This window comes from Dendropsophus ebraccatus, chromosome 13, assembly GCF_027789765.1.
Source record: "Dendropsophus ebraccatus isolate aDenEbr1 chromosome 13, aDenEbr1.pat, whole genome shotgun sequence".
Taxonomy (NCBI): domain Eukaryota; kingdom Metazoa; phylum Chordata; class Amphibia; order Anura; family Hylidae; genus Dendropsophus; species Dendropsophus ebraccatus.
In genome coordinates this window covers 1,146,756-1,167,018 of record NC_091466.1, presented here as the reverse complement: position 1 = coordinate 1,167,018, position 20,263 = coordinate 1,146,756, and the positions used below count along the sequence as shown (strand labels likewise).

The following is a 20,263-nucleotide window of genomic DNA, read 5'->3' as shown; positions in this document are numbered from 1 at the left end:
AGTAGACCCCGGCCGGGTGAGGACACGGGGATCGCTCCTCCGCAACTACGTCGCGGGTTGGTGATTCCCCTACTAGACACCAGGGAACAGGCAGCAAGTAGTATTCAGATGCAGCTGTCATCTGGTTACATAATTAGCGGGCACAGCAATCGGACCGTGCCTGCTAATAGCCGCGGTCCCGGGCTACATATAGCACACGCGACCCCGCTCTGAACTCCCCTAGGTGGCCCAGGACGTACCTGTACACCCAGGGTCAGCTAGGGGTTAATTATAACTTGTCTAACTCCATTTTTGGAGGGCTCAACTTATTTTTTACAATTGCATCAGGCTGTGGGGCAAAAACCTGGCATTTCAACTTTCAATCACAATCTTGTTATTTTAGTAGGATCCTTGTGTTGTCCATCCCATATGATTTTATGTCTGGGGGTGTCCTCTGCCTTTCTTTCATTTTGTAGCTGTTTCAAAGGCAGAAGCCAGCAGGTTGGTAAAGGACACTTTATCAGCTGTTTTTTTTCATCTTCAATTTCAAATGAACTTTCATTTAACTTTTTTTTTTTTTATTAAATCGAATGGAATGGGAATGTTGGAGGTCTCACCTCAAGAGCCACAAAATCAATTTTTGGAGGGCTTACTTCAAGGGTCTCCTAATTTTCTTTCTATAAGTTTTTAGGTGGAAGAAGTCACTGTTTAGCAGGCAGGATAAGGTTGGTAGAGGCCGTAGTAGTGGGTGGTTTTTCCATCAAACTCAATTTATATTTGACTTCGCTTAGATACTTTTTAAAGGATTTAAAGTGTGAACATTCAACTTCCAGGGTCTCTTTAAGAAGACTGTATTGTTATCAGTTCTCCTGTAAGTCCCAGGATTTTTTGGAGGGCTCACCTCACCGAAGGGCCTTAATTTCAGTTTTTACTTGGTTTCCATAAAAACCACACCCCTTTATGTGCGTGTGATGTGGTCAGACATTTTCTACACATAGCACCCACCGCTAACTGTCATTGTGTGTTTGTTTGATTTCCCCATTTCCTATGCCATCTGTGGTTGTCATAGACAACAGTATTTAAAGGGGTGCATGAAAATTTTTCTTTGGCTTACAATATGGCTTTCTGTCCATTGTCCATGATAATGTAGAGGAAAGAAGGTTTCTTGTCCAGGATCCATGATGGTCCCACAATGCAAGTCTAATGGGGTGGTGTCTCACGTAGACACAGAGCAGGTGGAGGTCAATGCTTACATTGTGCGGCAATCATGGATCCTGGAGACAACGTGGTAAGCATTGACCTCCACCTGCTCTGTGTCTACGTGAGACACCACCCTATTAGACTTACATTGTGCGGCCATCATGGATCGTTGAGACAAGGTGGTAAGTGTGGACCTCACCCCACTCTGTGTCTACATGAGACAGCCCCATGGACATACATTATGCGGATCTTGGAGACAAGGCGGTAAGCATTGACCTCCACCTGCTCTGTGTCTACGTGAGACACCACCCTATTAGACTTGCATTGTGCGACCATCATGGATCCTGGAGCCAACGTTGTATGTGTGGACCTCTCCCCACTCTGTGTCTACATGAGACAGCCCCATTGACATACCACCTTTCTCCAGGATCCATCATGGCAGCACAATGTATGTCCATGGGGCTGTCTCACGTAGACACAGAGTGAGGAGAGGTCCGCACATACAACGTTGGCTCCAGGATCCATGATGGTCACACAATGCAAGTCTAATAGGGTGGTGTCTCACGTAGACACAGAGCAGGTGGAGGTCAATGCTTACCACGTTGTCTCCAGGATCCATCATGGCCGCACAATGTATGTCCATGGGCTGTCTCACATAGAAGAAGAACGGGGAGAGCTCCACGATGGCCACACAATGTAAATGTGGACCTCCCCCCCGCTCTGTGTCTATGTGAGACAGCCCCATAGACTTACATTGTGCGGCCATCATGGATCGTTGAGACAAGGTGGTAAGTGTGGACCTCAACCCACTCTGTGTCTACATGAGACAGCCCCATGGACATACATTATGCGGATCTTGGAGACAAGGCGGTAAGTATGGACCTCCACCTGCTTGATCTTCACTCGGACCCAAAATGATGAAGATTTCTAATATGTCTCTGAAATGGGTGACAGTGCCGATCTACCAACCTATATGGGTGACCTGGGTTTCATACCTTTCCTGTGGTTGTGGGATTACTCTTTACCCTTCCTTCTCAGTGTGAGCGGGCACTAGAGGGGGCGCCTCTGGAGGGGGAGGATGTTAGTGGTGGTTCTCTTAACATTTCCTTTTGGTGTAAGAGATGCAGAATATACAAGATCTTGTTCCCGGCTCTGCCTGTAGCTCTGAACGTGGCTGACACTATATCCAGGGCAGCGGGTGGAGTCATCTTCTACCCCTCCCCAACCACACCACCAAGAATTACAGGTAGGACGCCATGCTGGTGAGCCCTCTCCAGCCTCCCGCTCAGTGTGAGGGGGCACAGGGTGCCAGTTATGGGACACATAGAAAGGAGTTAGTCTCTTTATTACACAGGAACAAGCAGAGAACGGTGACATTGTCTAAAGCAGCTCCGGAACCCGCCGCTCTGGATTCCTTGTGCTTCGTTCTGATTATGTCTGCTGTGGACGGGGTTAATGTGTGGTGGACAGGTGGGGCTCACAGGTGGCAATGTGCTGGGGGACTTTACAGGACTGAGAAGGGAGGATGGCGGGAAGGCTGGTTGGCACCTGTGTTGGGCACTGTGGAAATGGGGCAGATTGTGAGGTACAGCCGGCTGCACAACAATCACGGTCTCATGTGGAGGATTGGGAGGAGATCTGTTTCTATCGGGGTGCTCAGTACCTAACCTCACAAGTTATGGGGGGAAACAATCTCTGAGCTCCAGAGAAGGGACAAAGGAGCCAAGGCAATGAGTGAAACATGGGGGGAGAGTTGTTAATGGTCCCCCCCTGGGGTATGCTATGGAGAAGACTTGGCCTCCTCCTGGGACTGACCAATCAAGATCTACACCTGCTCCAGAACAGGTGTGTCAGTGCCGGCCAGCTGTACTAAAAGGTGTGCGCCTCTTAGTGACTCCGTCCAGGAAAAGGGGGCGGGGCTTTATCAAAGACTGGCGGGTATGGTGCTTAGATACTGAATGAGAGTTGTAGTATTAGGATGGTAGTGATCAGTGATATGGGTGACAGGTGTGTTGGGTGGGGACAGTGACAGGTGTAGGGTTGGGATAGGGACAGGTGTAGTGTTGGGTGGGGATTGGCAGTGACAGGTGCTGTATTTCAGTTGTGATGGTGGGTGACAGGTGTAATGATGGGTGGGGATTGTAACAGGTGTAATGATGGGTGGGGAAAGTGACAGGTGAGGTGTTGGGTAGGCATAGTCAGTGGCAGGTATAGTGTTAGATGGGGATTGTCAGTGACAGGTGCTGTATTTGGGTTGTGATGTGGGTGACAAGTGTAGTGATGGGTAGGGATAGTGACAGGTGTAGTGATGGGTGTGGATGGTCAGTTGCAGGTGTAGTGTTGGGTGGGAATAGTGACAAGTGTAATAATTATATTGTGATATGAGTGACAGATGTAGTGTTGGGTGGGGATAGTCAGTGACAGGTGTAGTGTTGAGTGGGGATAGTCAGTGACAGGTGTAGTGTTGAGTGGGGATAGTCAGTGACAGGTGTAGTATTTGGGTTTTGATAGGGGTTACAGGTGTTATGATGGGTGGGGATAGTGATAGGTGTAGTGTTGGGTGGGGAAAGGTACAGGTGTAGTGTTTGGGTTGTGATGTGGGTGACAGGTGTAATGATGGGTGGAGATAGTCACAGGTGTAGTGTTAGATGGGAATTGTCATAGACAGGTGATTGGGTTGTGACAGTGGGTGACAGCTGTAGTGCATGGATAGCAATGGTGGGTGACGGATCAAACAGGGCCCAGGACCTCCTGTAACGTGGAATGGCTGTGTGTTTACTCCACCAGAACTTGCTCACTCTCAGGGCTGCTCACACTGCCATTCCTCTGCTTGTCCATGTTTTCTTTTTCTGTGCCTTCTTCCACTTTCTCATCCAGCTGGCTGGGGATAGACCAGTAGAGATGGGCGTCCATTCTGGCAGCATTCTCAGCAAGCTCCCGGGCGCTGCAGGAAGGTGTAGACACCTCAAACGTTTGGTGAAATGTGTTGTAGTCCACCTCATAAAAGCCATCCTCCAGACTAAGTACTGACATGAAGCGGTGGCCCCACAGAACCTCGTCTACAAGGTAAGAGCTCCTCGCCTGGCATGTCATTCCTGCAAAAAGAAAGGCATTTACTACACCATCCATTTCAGAGACAAGCAAGAGCCCACCTCTACTCCAACCAATCCACAGGCCCGCAAGAGCCCACCCATATTCCAACCATCCAAAGACCAGCAAGAGCTCACCCCTACTCCAACCAATTCACATACCAGCAAGAGCCCACCACTACTTTCAACGAATCCAGACACCAGCAAGAGCCCACCCCTATTCCAACCAATTCACATACCAGCAACAGCCAACCCCTATTCCAACCATCCAAAGTCAACAGCCAACCCCTACTCCAACCAATTCACATACCAGCAAGAGCCCACCCCTACTCCAACAAATCTGGAGCCCAGAAAGCGCCTACCCTTACTCCAACAAATTCACATACCAGCAAAAGAACACTACTACTCCAACCAATCCAGAGACCAGCAAGAGCCCACAACTACAACCAATTCACATAACAGCAAGAGCCCACAACTACAACCAATTCACATAACAGCAAGAGCCCACCCCTACTCCAACAAATTTACATAACAGCAAGAGCCCACCACTACTCCAACCATCCAAAGACCAGCAAGAGCCCACCCCTACTCAAAGCAATCCACATACCAACAAGAGCCCACCCCTACTCCAACCAATCCATATACCAAGAGCCCACCCCTACTCCAACCAATCCACATACCAAGAGCCCACCCTGATGCCCCTATTCCACGAGTCGTTTGGAGGAGCAAACGAGCGCTATTAGCGCTCGTTTGCTCCTCATTCCCCGCTCGCTGCCGCCGCTATTCAACGCGGCGGCAGCGAGCGAGTGAGTGCGGGAGGGGGCGGCGGGGAGCTGCGGGGGGGCTGCCCGGGGGATCGCTGATCGTCTGGGCAGCCCATAGGATATAGCAGCATCTGCTGCCGATGCTCCTATTCAATGGAGCGACGGCAGCAGATCGCTGCTATATCAGTCGCTTGTTTTTCAACAAGCAACGATGCCGACATGAATGATGTCGGCTGATCGCTGCACTCTATTCCACGGGACGAATATCGTTCGTAGCGGCCGATATCGGCCGAATACGAACGATATTGCTCCTCTAAACGACCCGTGGAATAGGGCCTTTACCCTAACCAATCCAGAGACCAACAAGAGCCCACACCTACTCCAACTAATTCACATACCAGCAAGAGCCCACCACTACTTCAACCAATCCACATAACAGCAAGAGCCCTCCCCCAAATACATACGCCAGGCATTCAAGCACTTAGACCTGTAGCATGCAGGCATTGGCTGGTGACAGGTTCACCCCCCCTTACCTGCACTGTCTTATTTATAAAGATGGCCGGACCATAAGAACAATGAAGCACTTTGCCCCTCTGCCATTTTGTCTCGCCCCCCCTCCTGATAGTATGTAAGCTCATGCATGTGAGCAGGGACCTCACTCCTCGTGTATGGCTGATAATTATATGTACAGCTCTGTATTGTCTATTTTTGTCTATGTATGTACCCCAGAATTGTAAAGTGCTGCGGAATCTGTTGGCGCTATATAAATAAAAATTATTATTATTATTATTATTATTATTACTTCAGCCATCCAGAAGCCAGCAAGAGCCCACCCTTACTCCAACCAATCCATATACCAGCAAGAGCCCACCCCTACTCCAACCAATCCATATACCAGCAAGAGCTCACCCCTACTCCAACCAATCCATATACCAGCAAGAGCCCACCCCTACTCCAACCAATCCATATACCAGCAAGAGCCCACCCTTACTCCAACCAATCCATATACCAGCAAGAGCCCACCCTTACTCCAACCAATCCATATACCAGCAAGAGCCCACCCCTACTCCAACCAATCCATATACCAGCAAGAGCCCACCCCTACTCCAACCAATCCATATACTGTACCAGCAAGAGCCCACCCCTACTCCAACCAATCCATATACCAGCAAGAGCCCACCCCTACTCCAACCAATCCATATACCAGCAAGAGCCCACCCCTACTCCAACCAATCCATATACCAGCAAGATCCCACCCCTACTCCAACCAATCCATATACCAGCAAGAGCCCACCCCTACTCCAACCAATCCATATACCAGCAAGAGCCCACCCCTACTCCAACCAATCCATATACCAGCAAGAGCCCACCCCTACTCCAACCAATCCATATACCAGCAAGAGCCCACCCCTACTCCAACCAATCCATATACCAGCAAGAGCCCACCCCTACTCCAACCAATCCATATACTAGCAAAAGCCCACCCTTACTCCAACCAATCTATATACCAGCAAGAGCCCACCCCTACTCCAACCAATCCATATACCAGCAAGAGCCCACCCCTACTCCAACCAATCCATATACCAGCAAGAGCCCACCCCTACTCCAACCAATCCATATACCAGCAAGAGCCCACCCCTACTCCAACCAATCCATATACCAGCAAGAGCCCACCCCTACTCCAACCAATCCATATACCAGCAAGAGCCCACCCTTACTCCAACCAATCCATATACCAGCAAGAGCCCACCCCTACTCCAACCAATCCATATACCAGCAAGAGCCCACCCCTACTCCAACCAATCCATATACCAGCAAGAGCCCACCCCTACTCCAACCAATCCATATACCAGCAAAAGCCCACCTTTACTCCAACCAATCCATATACCAGCAAGAGCCCACCCCTACTCCAACCAATCCATATACCAGCAAGAGCCCACCCCTACTCCAACCAATCTATATACCAGCAAGAGCCCACCCCTACTCCAACCAATCCATATACCAGAAAGATCCCACCCCTACTCCAACCAATCCATATACCAGCAAGAGCCCACCCTTACTCCAACCAATCCATATACTGTACCAGCAAGAGCCCACCCCTACTCCAACCAATCCATATACCAGCAAGAGCCCACCCGTACTCCAACCAATCCATATACCAGCAAGAGCCCACCCCTACTCCAACCAATCCATATACCAGCAAGAGCCCACTCCTACTCCAACCAATCCATATACCAGCAAGAGCCCACCCCTACTCCAACCAATCCATATACCAGCAAGAGCCCACCCCTACTCCAACCAATCCATATACTGTACCAGCAAGAGCCCACCCCTACTCCAACCAATCCATATACCAGCAAGAGCTCACCCCTACTCCAACCAATCCATATACCAGCAAGAGCCCACCCCTACTCCAACCAATCCATATACCAGCAAGAGCCCACCCCTACTCCAACCAATCCATATACCAGCAAGAGCCCACCCTTACTCCAACCAATCCATATACCAGCAAGAGCCCATCCCTACTCCAACCAATCCATATACTGTACCAGCAAGAGCCCACCCCTACGCCAACCAATCCATATACTGTACCAGCAAGAGCCCACCCCTACTCCAACCAATCCATATACTGTACCAGCAAGAGCCCACCCCTACTCCAACCAATCCATATACCAGCAAGAGCCCACCCCTACTCCAACCAATCCATATACCAGCAAGAGCCCACCCCTACTCCAACCAATCAATATACTGTACCAGCAAGAGCCCACTCCTACTCCAACCAATCCATATACCAGCAAGAGCCCACCCCTACTCCAACCAATCCATATACCAGCAAGAGCCCACCCCTACTCCAACCAATCCATATACCAGCAAGAGCCCACCCCTACTCCAACCAATCCATATACCAGCAAAAGCCCACCCTTACTCCAACCAATCCATATACCAGCAAGAGCCCACCCCTACTCCAACCAATCCATATACCAGCAAGAGCCCACCCCTACTCCAACCAATCCATATACCAGCAAGAGCCCACCCCTACTCCAACCAATCCATATACCAGCAAGAGCCCACCCCTACTCCAACCAATCCATATACCAGCAAGAGCCCACCCTTACTCCAACCAATCCATATACCAGCAAGAGCCCATCCCTACTCCAACCAATCCATATACTGTACCAGCAAGAGCCCACCCCTACGCCAACCAATCCATATACTGTACCAGCAAGAGCCCACCCCTACTCCAACCAATCCATATACTGTACCAGCAAGAGCCCACCCCTACTCCAACCAATCCATATACCAGCAAGAGCCCACCCCTACTCCAACCAATCCATATACCAGCAAGAGCCCACCCCTACTCCAACCAATCAATATACTGTACCAGCAAGAGCCCACTCCTACTCCAACCAATCCATATACCAGCAAGAGCCCACCCCTACTCCAACCAATCCATATACCAGCAAGAGCCCACCCCTACTCCAACCAATCCATATACCAGCAAGAGCCCACCCCTACTCCAACCAATCCATATACCAGCAAAAGCCCACCCTTACTCCAACCAATCCATATACCAGCAAGAGCCCACCCCTACTCCAACCAATCCATATACCAGCAAGAGCCCACCCCTACTCCAACCAATCCATATACCAGCAAGAGCCCACCCCTACTCCAACCAATCCATATACCAGCAAGAGCCCACCCCTACTCCAACCAATCCATATACCAGCAAGAGCCCACCCTTACTCCAACCAATCCATATACCAGCAAGAGCCCATCCCTACTCCAACCAATCCATATACTGTACCAGCAAGAGCCCACCCCTACGCCAACCAATCCATATACTGTACCAGCAAGAGCCCACCCCTACTCCAACCAATCCATATACTGTACCAGCAAGAGCCCACCCCTACTCCAACCAATCCATATACCAGCAAGAGCCCACCCCTACTCCAACCAATCCATATACCAGCAAGAGCCCACCCCTACTCCAACCAATCAATATACTGTACCAGCAAGAGCCCACCCCTACTCCAACCAATCCATATACCAGCAAGAGCCCACCCCTACTCCAACCAATCCATATACCAGCAAGAGCCCACCCCTACTCCAACCAATCCATATACCAGCAAGAGCCCACCCCTACTCCAACCAATCCATATACCAGCAAGAGCCCACCCCTACTCCAACCAATCCATATACCAGCAAGAGCTCCAAGAACCCAACACTGTGCACACCAATTTACAACCCAACAAGAGCCCAACACTGCCCACATCTAGAGCTCCCCTGTATATTCCATCAGCTATAGTGCTCCCCTATATATTGTCAGCTATAGAGCTCCCCTATATATACTACTGGCTATAGAGCTCCCCTTTATATATACTGGCTCCCCTAGAGCTTCTCTCTATATACTTTCACCCCTAGAGCTCCCCTATATAGTGTCAGCTGTGGAGCCCCCCTATATATACTGTCAACTCTAGACATCGCTTATTTATACTGTCAGTGATAGAGCTCCCCTAAATATAGTCAGATATAGACAGGACCACACTGCCTGATCTGCACTGAGGTCGATGTCAGTCTATTGTAACCCATGAGGTCAGTGCGTCACTCTAGTGCAGTGTTTCTCAACTCCAGTCCTCAAGACCCACCAACCAGGCCCGCTTCTGCCATGAGGATGAATGAGCCTTCCGCCTTAAGTATCACTTAACAAAAATGACAGCGGCCACTCACCTGTCCAGTCGCCCGCGCTCTCCACATCCCGTCGGGTCCCGCAACGTCACCCTGCAGCTGTCACAGACCTCAAGGCTGTGGTGAGTGCCCGGAGTCGGTGGGCCCCGCACGACCCGATCACCCCACTCACTCACCACAGCCTGGAGGTCCGTGACAGCTGCAGGGTGACGTTGCGGGACCTGACGGGATGTGAAGACAGCGGAGAGCGCGGGCCAGCTGCGGCGTGGGACAGGTGAGCGGCTGGCTGGGGTGTGTGTGTGGAGGGGGGCGATGCCGGCCATCACTCGGGACGGCCGCCTGAGGTTTGGCTCAGGCGGCAGAGACCCCAGAATCGGCTCTGCCACCAACAGGTCATGTTTTGCGGATATCCCATTCAAGGAACAGCTGTGGCAATTACTGGTGCACTGACTATAATTCTATCACCTGTGAAATCCTCAGAACATGACCTGTTGGTGGGTCTTGAGGACTGGAGTTGAGAAACACTGCTCTAGTGTGACCCTGAGGTCGGTGCGTTAGCCAAGTGTAACCCTGAGGTCGGTGTGTCACTCTAGTGTAACCCTGAGGTCGGTGCGTTAGCCAAGTGTAACCCTGAGGTCGGTGCGTCAGTCTAGTGCGACCCTGAGGTCGGTGTGTCACTCTAGTGTAACCCTGAGGTCGGTGCGTCACTCTAGTGTAACCCTGAGGTCGGTGTGTCAGTCTAGTGCGACCCTGAGGTCGGTGTGTCACTCTAGTGTAACCCTGAGGTCGATGCGTCAGCCTAGTGCGACCCTGAGGTCGGTGCGTCACTCTAGTGTAACCCTGAGGTCGGTGAGTCACTCTAGTGTAACCCTGAGGTCGGTGCGTCACTCTAGTGTAACCCTGAGGTCGGTGAGTCACTCTAGTGTAACCCTGAGGTCGGTGAGTCACTCTAGTGTAACCCTGAGGTCGGTGAGTCACTCTAGTGTAACCCTGAGGTCGGTGAGTCACTCTAGTGTAACCCTGAGGTCGGTGAGTCACTCTTGTGTAACCCTGAGGTCGGTGAGTCACTCTAGTGTAACCCTGAGGTCGGTGTGTCACTCTAGTGTAACCCTGAGGTCGATGCGTCAGCCTAGTGCGACCCTGAGGTCGGTGCGTCACTCTAGTGTAACCCTGAGGTCGGTGAGTCACTCTAGTGTAACCCTGAGGTCGGTGCGTCACTCTAGTGTAACCCTGAGGTCGGTGCGTCACTCTAGTGTAACCCTGAGGTCGGTGCGTCACTCTAGTGTAACCCTGAGGTCGGTGAGTCACTCTAGTGTAACCCTGAGGTCGGTGCGTCAGCCTAGTGTAACCCTGAGGTCAGTGTGTCAGTCTAGTGCGACCCTGAGGTCGGTGCGTCAGTCTAGTGTAACCTCGAGGTCGGTGCGTCAGCCTAGTGTGACCCTGAGGTCGGTGCGTCAGTCTAGTGTGACCCTGAGGTCGGTGTGTCAGTCTAGTGTAACCTCGAGGTCGGTGCGTCAGCCTAGTGTAACCTCGAGGTCGGTGCGTCAGCCTAGTGTGACCCTGAGGTCGGTGTTCCTCCCAGGCTCCCCTCTGCCTCCCCTCCTCATAGGCCACTTACCGTCCTATGAATCTTGTGACTGCTGCTTGCGGTCACAAGATTGATAGAACAGTATGCCTATGGCTGATGCGCGCTCCCTGGGGATTCCCCAGCAGAGCACGCATCATTGACCTCAGCGGCAGCCGGCGGCCTTGTACTTCCGACACAGGGAGGAAGTACCAACCCCGGCGCACTGAGGTCACTGATGCGTGCGGTGGCGGGGACATGCCCAGAGAGCGCACATCGGCCGGGGCGATGCAGAAGACGAGAGCCGCGGCGCGGGAGCGAGATGTCGGGTGAGTTATGTGTTTGCTTTTTTTTTCAATCTGCACAAAGGGGGGCCAATCTATAAGGGGCAGACTATAAGGGGTCAGACAACATAAGGGGGGCAATCTGTAAAGGGGGGGACAGTACAAGGGGGCTATCTATAAGATGGGGCAATCTATAAGGGGGGCAACATAAGGGGGCCATCTGTAAGGGTGACAATACGGGGGCCAACTATGAGGAAATGGACAACATGGGGGCCATTTATAAGGGGGACAACCCAGGGGGGCCATTTGTGAGAGGGGCAGAAGAGACAACATGGTCGGCATCTGTAAGGGGGACAACAAAGAGGGGGCCATCTGTATGGGAATAGACAACATAGGGGCTATATACATATGGCTGTGTCCTATAGAATAATGGTACCATGTCACCTGTACTGTATATACATATGGCTGTGTCCTATAGAATAATGGTATAATGTCACCTGTACCGTATACACATATGGCTGTGTCCTATAGAATAATGGTATATCACCTGTACTGTATATACATATGGCTGTGTCCTATAGAATAATGGTATCATGTCACCTGTACCGTATATACATATGGCTGTGTCCTATAGAATAATGGTATCACCTGTACTGTATATACATATGGCTGTGTCCTATAGAATAATGGTACCATGTCACCTGTACTGTATATACATATGGCTGTGTCCTATAGAATAATGGTATATCACCTGTACCGTATATACATATGGCTGTGTCCTATAGAATAATGGTATATCACCTGTACCGTATATACATATGGCTGTGTCCTATAGAATAATGGTATATCACCTGTACCGTATATACATATGGCTGTGTCCTATAGAATAATGGTATATCACCTGTACCGTATATACATATGGCTGTGTCCTATAGTATAATGGTACCATGTCACCTATACCGTATATACATATGGCTGTGTCCTATAGAATAATGGTACCATGTCACCTGTACCGTATATACATATGGCTGTGTCCTATAGAATAATGGTATAATGTCACCTGTACTGTATATACATATGGCTGTGTCCTATAGAATAATGGTACCATGTCACCTGTACTGTATATACATATGGCTGTGTCCTATAGAATAATGGTACCATGTCACCTGTACTGTATATACATATGGCTGTGTCCTATAGAATAATGGTATATCACCTGTACCGTATATACATATGGCTGTGTCCTATAGAATAATGGTATATCACCTGTACTGTATATACATATGGCTGTGTCCTATAGAATAATGGTACCATGTCACCTGTACCGTATATACATATGGCTGTGTCCTATAGAATAATGGTATATCACCTGTACCGTATAGTGTATATGGCTGTGTCCTATAGAATAATGGTACCATGTCACCTGTACTGTATATACATATGGCTGTGTCCTATAGAATAATGGTATCACCTGTACCGTATATACATATGGCTGTGTCCTATAGAATAATGGCACCATGTCACCTGTACTGTATATACATATGGCTGTGTCCTATAGAATAATGGTATATCACCTGTACCGTATATACATATGGCTGTGTCCTATAGAATAATGGTATATCACCTGTACTGTATATACATATGGCGGTGTCCTATAGAATAATGGTATCATGTCACTTGTACCGTATATACATATGGCTGTGTCCTATAGAATAATGGTATCACCTGTACCGTATATACATATGGCTGTGTCCTATAGAATAATGGTATATCACCTGTACTGTATATACATATGTCTGTGTCCTATATAATAATGGTATCATGTCACCTGTACTGTATATACATATGGCTGTGTCCTATAGAATAATGGTATATCACCTGTACCGTATATACATATGGCTGTGTCCTATAGAATAATGGTACCATGTCACCTGTACTGTATATACATATGGCTGTGTCCTATAGAATAATGGTACCATGTCACCTGTACCGTATATACATATGGCTGTGTCCTATAGAATAATGGTACCATGTCACATGTACTGTAGATACATATGGCTGTGTCCTATAGAATAATGGTACCATGTCACATGTACTGTATATACATATGGCTGTGTCCTATAGAATAATGGTACCATGTCACATGTACTGTATATACATATGGCTGTGTCCTATAGAATAATGGTACCATGTCACCTGTACCGTATATACATATGGCTGTGTCCTATAGAATAATGGTATCACCTGTACCGTATATACATATGGCTGTGTCCTATAGAATAATGGTATCACCTGTACCGTATATACATATGGCTGTGTCCTATAGAATAATGGTATCACCTGTACCGTATATACATATGGCTGTGTCCTATAGAATAATGGTATCATGTCACCTGTACCGTATATACATATGGCTGTGTCCTATAGAATAATGGTATCACCTGTACCGTATATACATATGGCTGTGTCCTATAGAATAATGGTATCATATCACCTGTACTGTATATACATATGGCTGTGTCCTATAGAATAATGGTATATCACCTGTACCGTATATACATATGGCTGTGTCCTATAGAATAATGGTACCATGTCACCTGTACCGTATATACATATGGCTGTGTCCTATAGAATAATGGTACCATGTCACCTGTACCGTATATACATATGGCTGTGTCCTATAGAATAATGGTATCATGTCACCTGTACTGTATATACATATGGCTGTGTCCTATAGAATAATGGTATATCACCTGTACCGTATATACATATGGCTGTGTCCTATAGAATAATGGTACCATGTCACCTGTACTGTATATACATATGGCTGTGTCCTATAGAATAATGGTACCATGTCACCTGTACCGTATATACATATGGCTGTGTCCTATAGAATAATGGTATATCACCTGTACCGTATATACATATGGCTGTGTCCTATAGAATAATGGTATCATTTCACCTGTACCGTATATACATATGGCTGTGTCCTATAGAATAATGGTATCACCTGTACTGTATATACATATGGCTGTGTCCTATAGAATAATGGTACCATGTCACCTGTACTGTATATACATATGGCTGTGTCCTATAGAATAATGGTACCATGTCACCTGTACTGTATATACATATGGCTGTGTCCTATAGAATAATGGTACCATGTCACCTGTACTGTATAGTGTATATGGCTGTGTCCTATAGAATAATGGTATCATGTCACCTGTACTGTATATACATATGGCTGTGTCCTATAGAATAATGGTATCACCTGTACTGTATATACATATGGCTGTGTCCTATAGAATAATGGTACCATGTCACCTGTACCGTATATACATATGGCTGTATCCTATAGAATAATGGTATCATGTCACCTGTACTGTATATACATATGGCTGTGTCCTATAGAATAATGGTATCATGTCACCGGTACCGTATATACATATGGCTGTGTCCTATAGAATAATGGTACCATGTCACCTGTACCGTATATACATATGGCTGTGTCCTATAGAATAATGGTATCACCTGTACCGTATATACATATGGCTGTGTCCTATAGAATAATGGTACCATGTCACCTGTACCGTATATACATATGGCTTTGTCCTATAGAATAATGGTACCATGTCACCTGTACTGTATATACATATGGCTGTGTCCTATAGAATAATGGTATATCACCTGTACCGTATATACATATGGCTGTGTCCTATAGAATAATGGTATATCACCGGTACCGTATATACATATGGCTGTGTCCTATAGAATAATGGTACCATGTCACCTGTACCGTATATACATATGGCTGTGTCCTATAGAATAATGGTACCATGTCACCTGTACCGTATATACATATGGCTGTGTCCTATAGAATAATGGTATATCACCTGTACCGTATATACATATGGCTGTGTCCTATAGAATAATGGTACCATGTCACCTGTACCGTATAGTGTATATGGCTGTGTCCTATAGAATAATGGTATCACCTGTACTGTATATACATATGGCTGTGTCCTATAGAATAATGGTATCACCTGTACTGTATATACATATGGCTGTGTCCTATAGAATAATGGTATCACCTGTACTGTATATACATATGGCTGTGTCCTATAGAATAATGGTACCATGTCACCTGTACTGTATATACATATGGCTGTGTCCTATAGAATAATGGTATCATGTCACCTGTACCGTATATACATATGGCTGTGTCCTATAGAATAATGGTATCACCTGTACTGTATATACATATGGCTGTGTCCTATAGCATAATGGTATATCACCTGTACTGTATATACATATGGCTGTGTCCTATAGAATAATGGTACCATGTCACCTGTACTGTATATACATATGGCTGTGTCCTATAGAATAATGGTATATCACCTGTACTGTATATACATATGGCTGTGTCCTATAGAATAATGGTATCATGTCACCTGTACTGTATATACATATGGCTGTGTCCTATAGAATAATCGTACCATGTCACCTGTACTGTATATACATATGGCTGTGTCCTATAGAATAATGGTACCATGTCACCTGTACAGTATATACATATGGCTGTGTCCTATAGAATAATGGTACCATGTCACCTGCACCGTATATACATATGGCTGTGTCCTATAGAATAATGGTATCACCTGTACCGTATATACATATGGCTGTGTCCTATAGAATAATGCTATCACCTGTACCGTATATACATATGGCTGTGTCCTATAGAATAATGGTATGTCACCTGTACAGTATATACATATGGCTGTGTCCTATAGAATAATGGTACCATGTCACCTGTACTGTATATACATATGGCTGTGTCCTATAGAATAATGGTATCATGTCACCTGTACTGTATATACATATGGCTGTGTCCTATAGAATAATGGTACCATGTCACCTGTACAGTATATACATATGGCTGTGTCCTATAGAATAATGGTATCATGTCACCTGTACCGTATAGTGTATATGGCTGTGTCCTATAGAATAATGGTATATCACCTGTACCGTATATACATATGGCTGTGTCCTATAGAATAATGGTATATCACCTGTACTGTATATACATATGGCTGTGTCCTATAGAATAATGGTATCATGTCACCTGTACTGTATATACATATGGCTGTGTCCTATAGAATAATGGTACCATGTCACCTGTACTGTATATACATATGGCTGTGTCCTATAGAATAATGGTACCATGTCAGCTGTACTGTATATACATATGGCTGTGTCCTATAGAATAATGGTACCATGTCACCTGTACCGTATATACATATGGCTGTGTCCTATAGAATAATGGTACCATGTCACCTGTACCGTATATACATATGGCTGTGTCCTATAGAATAATGGTACCATGTCACCTGTACAGTATATACATATGGCTGTGTCCTATAGAATAATGGTATATCACCTGTACTGTATATACATATGGCTGTGTCCTATAGAATAATGGTACCATGTCACCTGTACCGTATATACATATGGCTGTGTCCTATAGAATAATGGTATCACCTGTACCGTATATACATATGGCTGTGTCCTATAGAATAATGGTATATCACCTGTACCGTATATACATATGGCTGTGTCCTATAGAATAATGGTATCACCTGTACTGTATATACATATGGCTGTGTCCTATAGAATAATGGTACCATGTCACCTGTACCGTATATACATATGGCTGTGTCCTATAGAATAATGGTACCATGTCACCTGTACCGTATATACATATGGCTGTGTCCTATAGAATAATGGTACCATGTCACCTGTACTGTATATACATATGGCTGTGTCCTATAGAATAATGGTATCATGTCACCTGTACCGTATATACATATGGCTGTGTCCTATAGAATAATGGTACCATGTCACCTGTACCGTATATACATATGACTGTGTCCTATAGAATAATGGTATCACCTGTACTGTATATACATATGGCTGTGTCCTATAGAATAATGGTACCATGTCACCTGTACCGTATATACATATGGCTGTGTCCTATAGAATAATGGTACCATGTCACCTGTACTGTATATACATATGGCTGTGTCCTATAGAATAATGGTACCATGTCACCTGTACCGTATATACATATGGCTGTGTCCTATAGAATAATGGTACCATGTCACCTGTACTGTATATACATATGGCTGTGTCCTATAGAATAATGGTACCATGTCACCTGTACAGTATATACATATGGCTGTGTCCTATAGAATAATGGTATATCACCTGTACTGTATATACATATGGCTGTGTCCTATAGAATAATGGTATCACCTGTACCGTATATACATATGGCTGTGTCCTATAGAATAATGGTATCATGTCACCTGTACTGTATATACATATGGCTGTGTCCTATAGAATAATGGTACCATGTCACCTGTACTGTATATACATATGGCTGTGTCCTATAGAATAATGGTATCATGTCACCTGTACTGTATATACATATGGCTGTGTCCTATAGAATAATGGTATCACCTGTACTGTATATACATATGGCTGTGTCCTATAGAATAATGGTACCATGTCACCTGTACTGTATATACATATGGCTGTGTCCTATAGAATAATGGTACCATGTCACCTGTACTGTATATACATATGGCTGTGTCCTATAGAATAATGGTACCATGTCAGCTGTACCGTATATACATATGGCTGTGTCCTATAGAATAATGGTACCATGTCACCTGTACCGTATATACATATGGCTGTGTCCTATAGAATAATGGTACCATGTCACCTGTACAGTATATACATATGGCTGTGTCCTATAGAATAATGGTACCATGTCACCTGTACCGTATATACATATGGCTGTGTCCTATAGAATAATGGTACCATGTCACCTGTACTGTATATACATATGGCTGTGTCCTATAGAATAATGGTACCATGTCAGCTGTACCGTATATACATATGGCTGTGTCCTATAGAATAATGGTACCATGTCACCTGTACCGTATATACATATGGCTGTGTCCTATAGAATAATGGTACCATGTCACCTGTACCGTATATACATATGTCTGTGTCCTATAGAATAATGGTACCATGTCACCTGTACCGTATATACATATGGCTGTGTCCTATAGAATAATGGTACCATGTCACCTGTACCGTATATACATATGGCTGTGTCCTATAGAATAATGGTACCATGTCACCTGTACCGTATATACATATGGCTGTGTCCTATAGAATAATGGTATCACCTGTACCGTATATACATATGGCTGTGTCCTATAGAATAATGGTATATCACCTGTACCGTATATATATATGGCTGTGTCCTATAGAATAATGGTATCACCTGTACTGTATATACATATGGCTGTGTCCTATAGAATAATGGTACCATGTCACCTGTACTGTATATACATATGGCTGTGTCCTATAGAATAATGGTACCATGTCACCTGTACCGTATATACATATGGCTGTGTCCTATAGAATAATGGTATCACCTGTACTGTATATACATATGGCTGTGTCCTATAGAATAATGGTACCATGTCACCTGTACCGTATATACATATGGCTGTGTCCTATAGAATAATGGTACCATGTCACCTGTACTGTATATACATATGGCTGTGTCCTATAGAATAATGGTACCATGTCACCTGTACCGTATATACATATGGCTGTGTCCTATAGAATAATGGTACCATGTCACCTGTACTGTATATACATATGGCTGTGTCCTATAGAATAATGGTATCATGTCACCTGTACAGTATATACATATGGCTGTGTCCTATAGAATAATGGTACCATGTCACCTGTACTGTATATACATATGGCTGTGTCCTATAGAATAATGGTACCATGTCACCTGTACTGTATATACATATGGCTGTGTCCTATAGAATAATGGTACCATGTCACCTGTACTGTATATACATATGGCTGTGTCCTATAGAATAATGGTATCATGTCACCTGTACTGTATATACATATGGCTGTGTCCTATAGAATAATGGTACCATGTCACCTGTACCGTATATACATATGGCTGTGTCCTATAGAATAATGGTATCACCTGTACTGTATATACATATGGCTGTGTCCTATAGAATAATGGTACCATGTCACCTGTACCGTATATACATATGGCTGTGTCCTATAGAATAATGGTACCATGTCACCTGTACTGTATATACATATGGCTGTGTCCTATAGAATAATGGTACCATGTCACCTGTACCGTATATACATATGGCTGTGTCCTATAGAATAATGGTACCATGTCACCTGTACTGTATATACATATGGCTGTGTCCTATAGAATAATGGTATCATGTCACCTGTACAGTATATACATATGGCTGTGTCCTATAGAATAATGGTACCATGTCACCTGTACCGTATATACATATGGCTCTGTCCTATAGAATAATGGTATCACCTGTACCGTATATACATATGGCTGTGTCCTATAGAATAATGGTACCATGTCACCTGTACTGTATAGTGTATATGGCTGTGTCCTATAGAATAATGGTACCATGTCACCTGTACTGTATATACATATGGCTGTGTCCTATAGAATAATGGTACCATGTCACCTGTACTGTATATACATATGGCTGTGTCTTATAGAATAATGGTATATCACCTGTACCGTATATACATATGGCTGTGTCCTATAGA

General features: G+C 45.7%; 1 protein-coding gene across 3 annotated transcripts in view; it reads right to left on the bottom strand.

Annotated features, from left to right (window-relative positions):
• Positions 1-2,507: 2,507 nt before the first annotated feature.
• Positions 2,508-20,263, bottom strand: part of KCNJ9 (potassium inwardly rectifying channel subfamily J member 9) — a 71,554-nt gene continuing 53,798 nt past the window's right edge. For all 3 annotated transcript variants that reach the window (XM_069951029.1, XM_069951028.1, XM_069951027.1), the window contains exon 3: positions 2,508-4,274. In XM_069951029.1, coding sequence (XP_069807130.1) covers positions 3,955-4,274 — 320 coding nt within the window. In that variant the 3' untranslated portion in view covers positions 2,508-3,954. The remainder of the gene's footprint in view (positions 4,275-20,263) is intronic.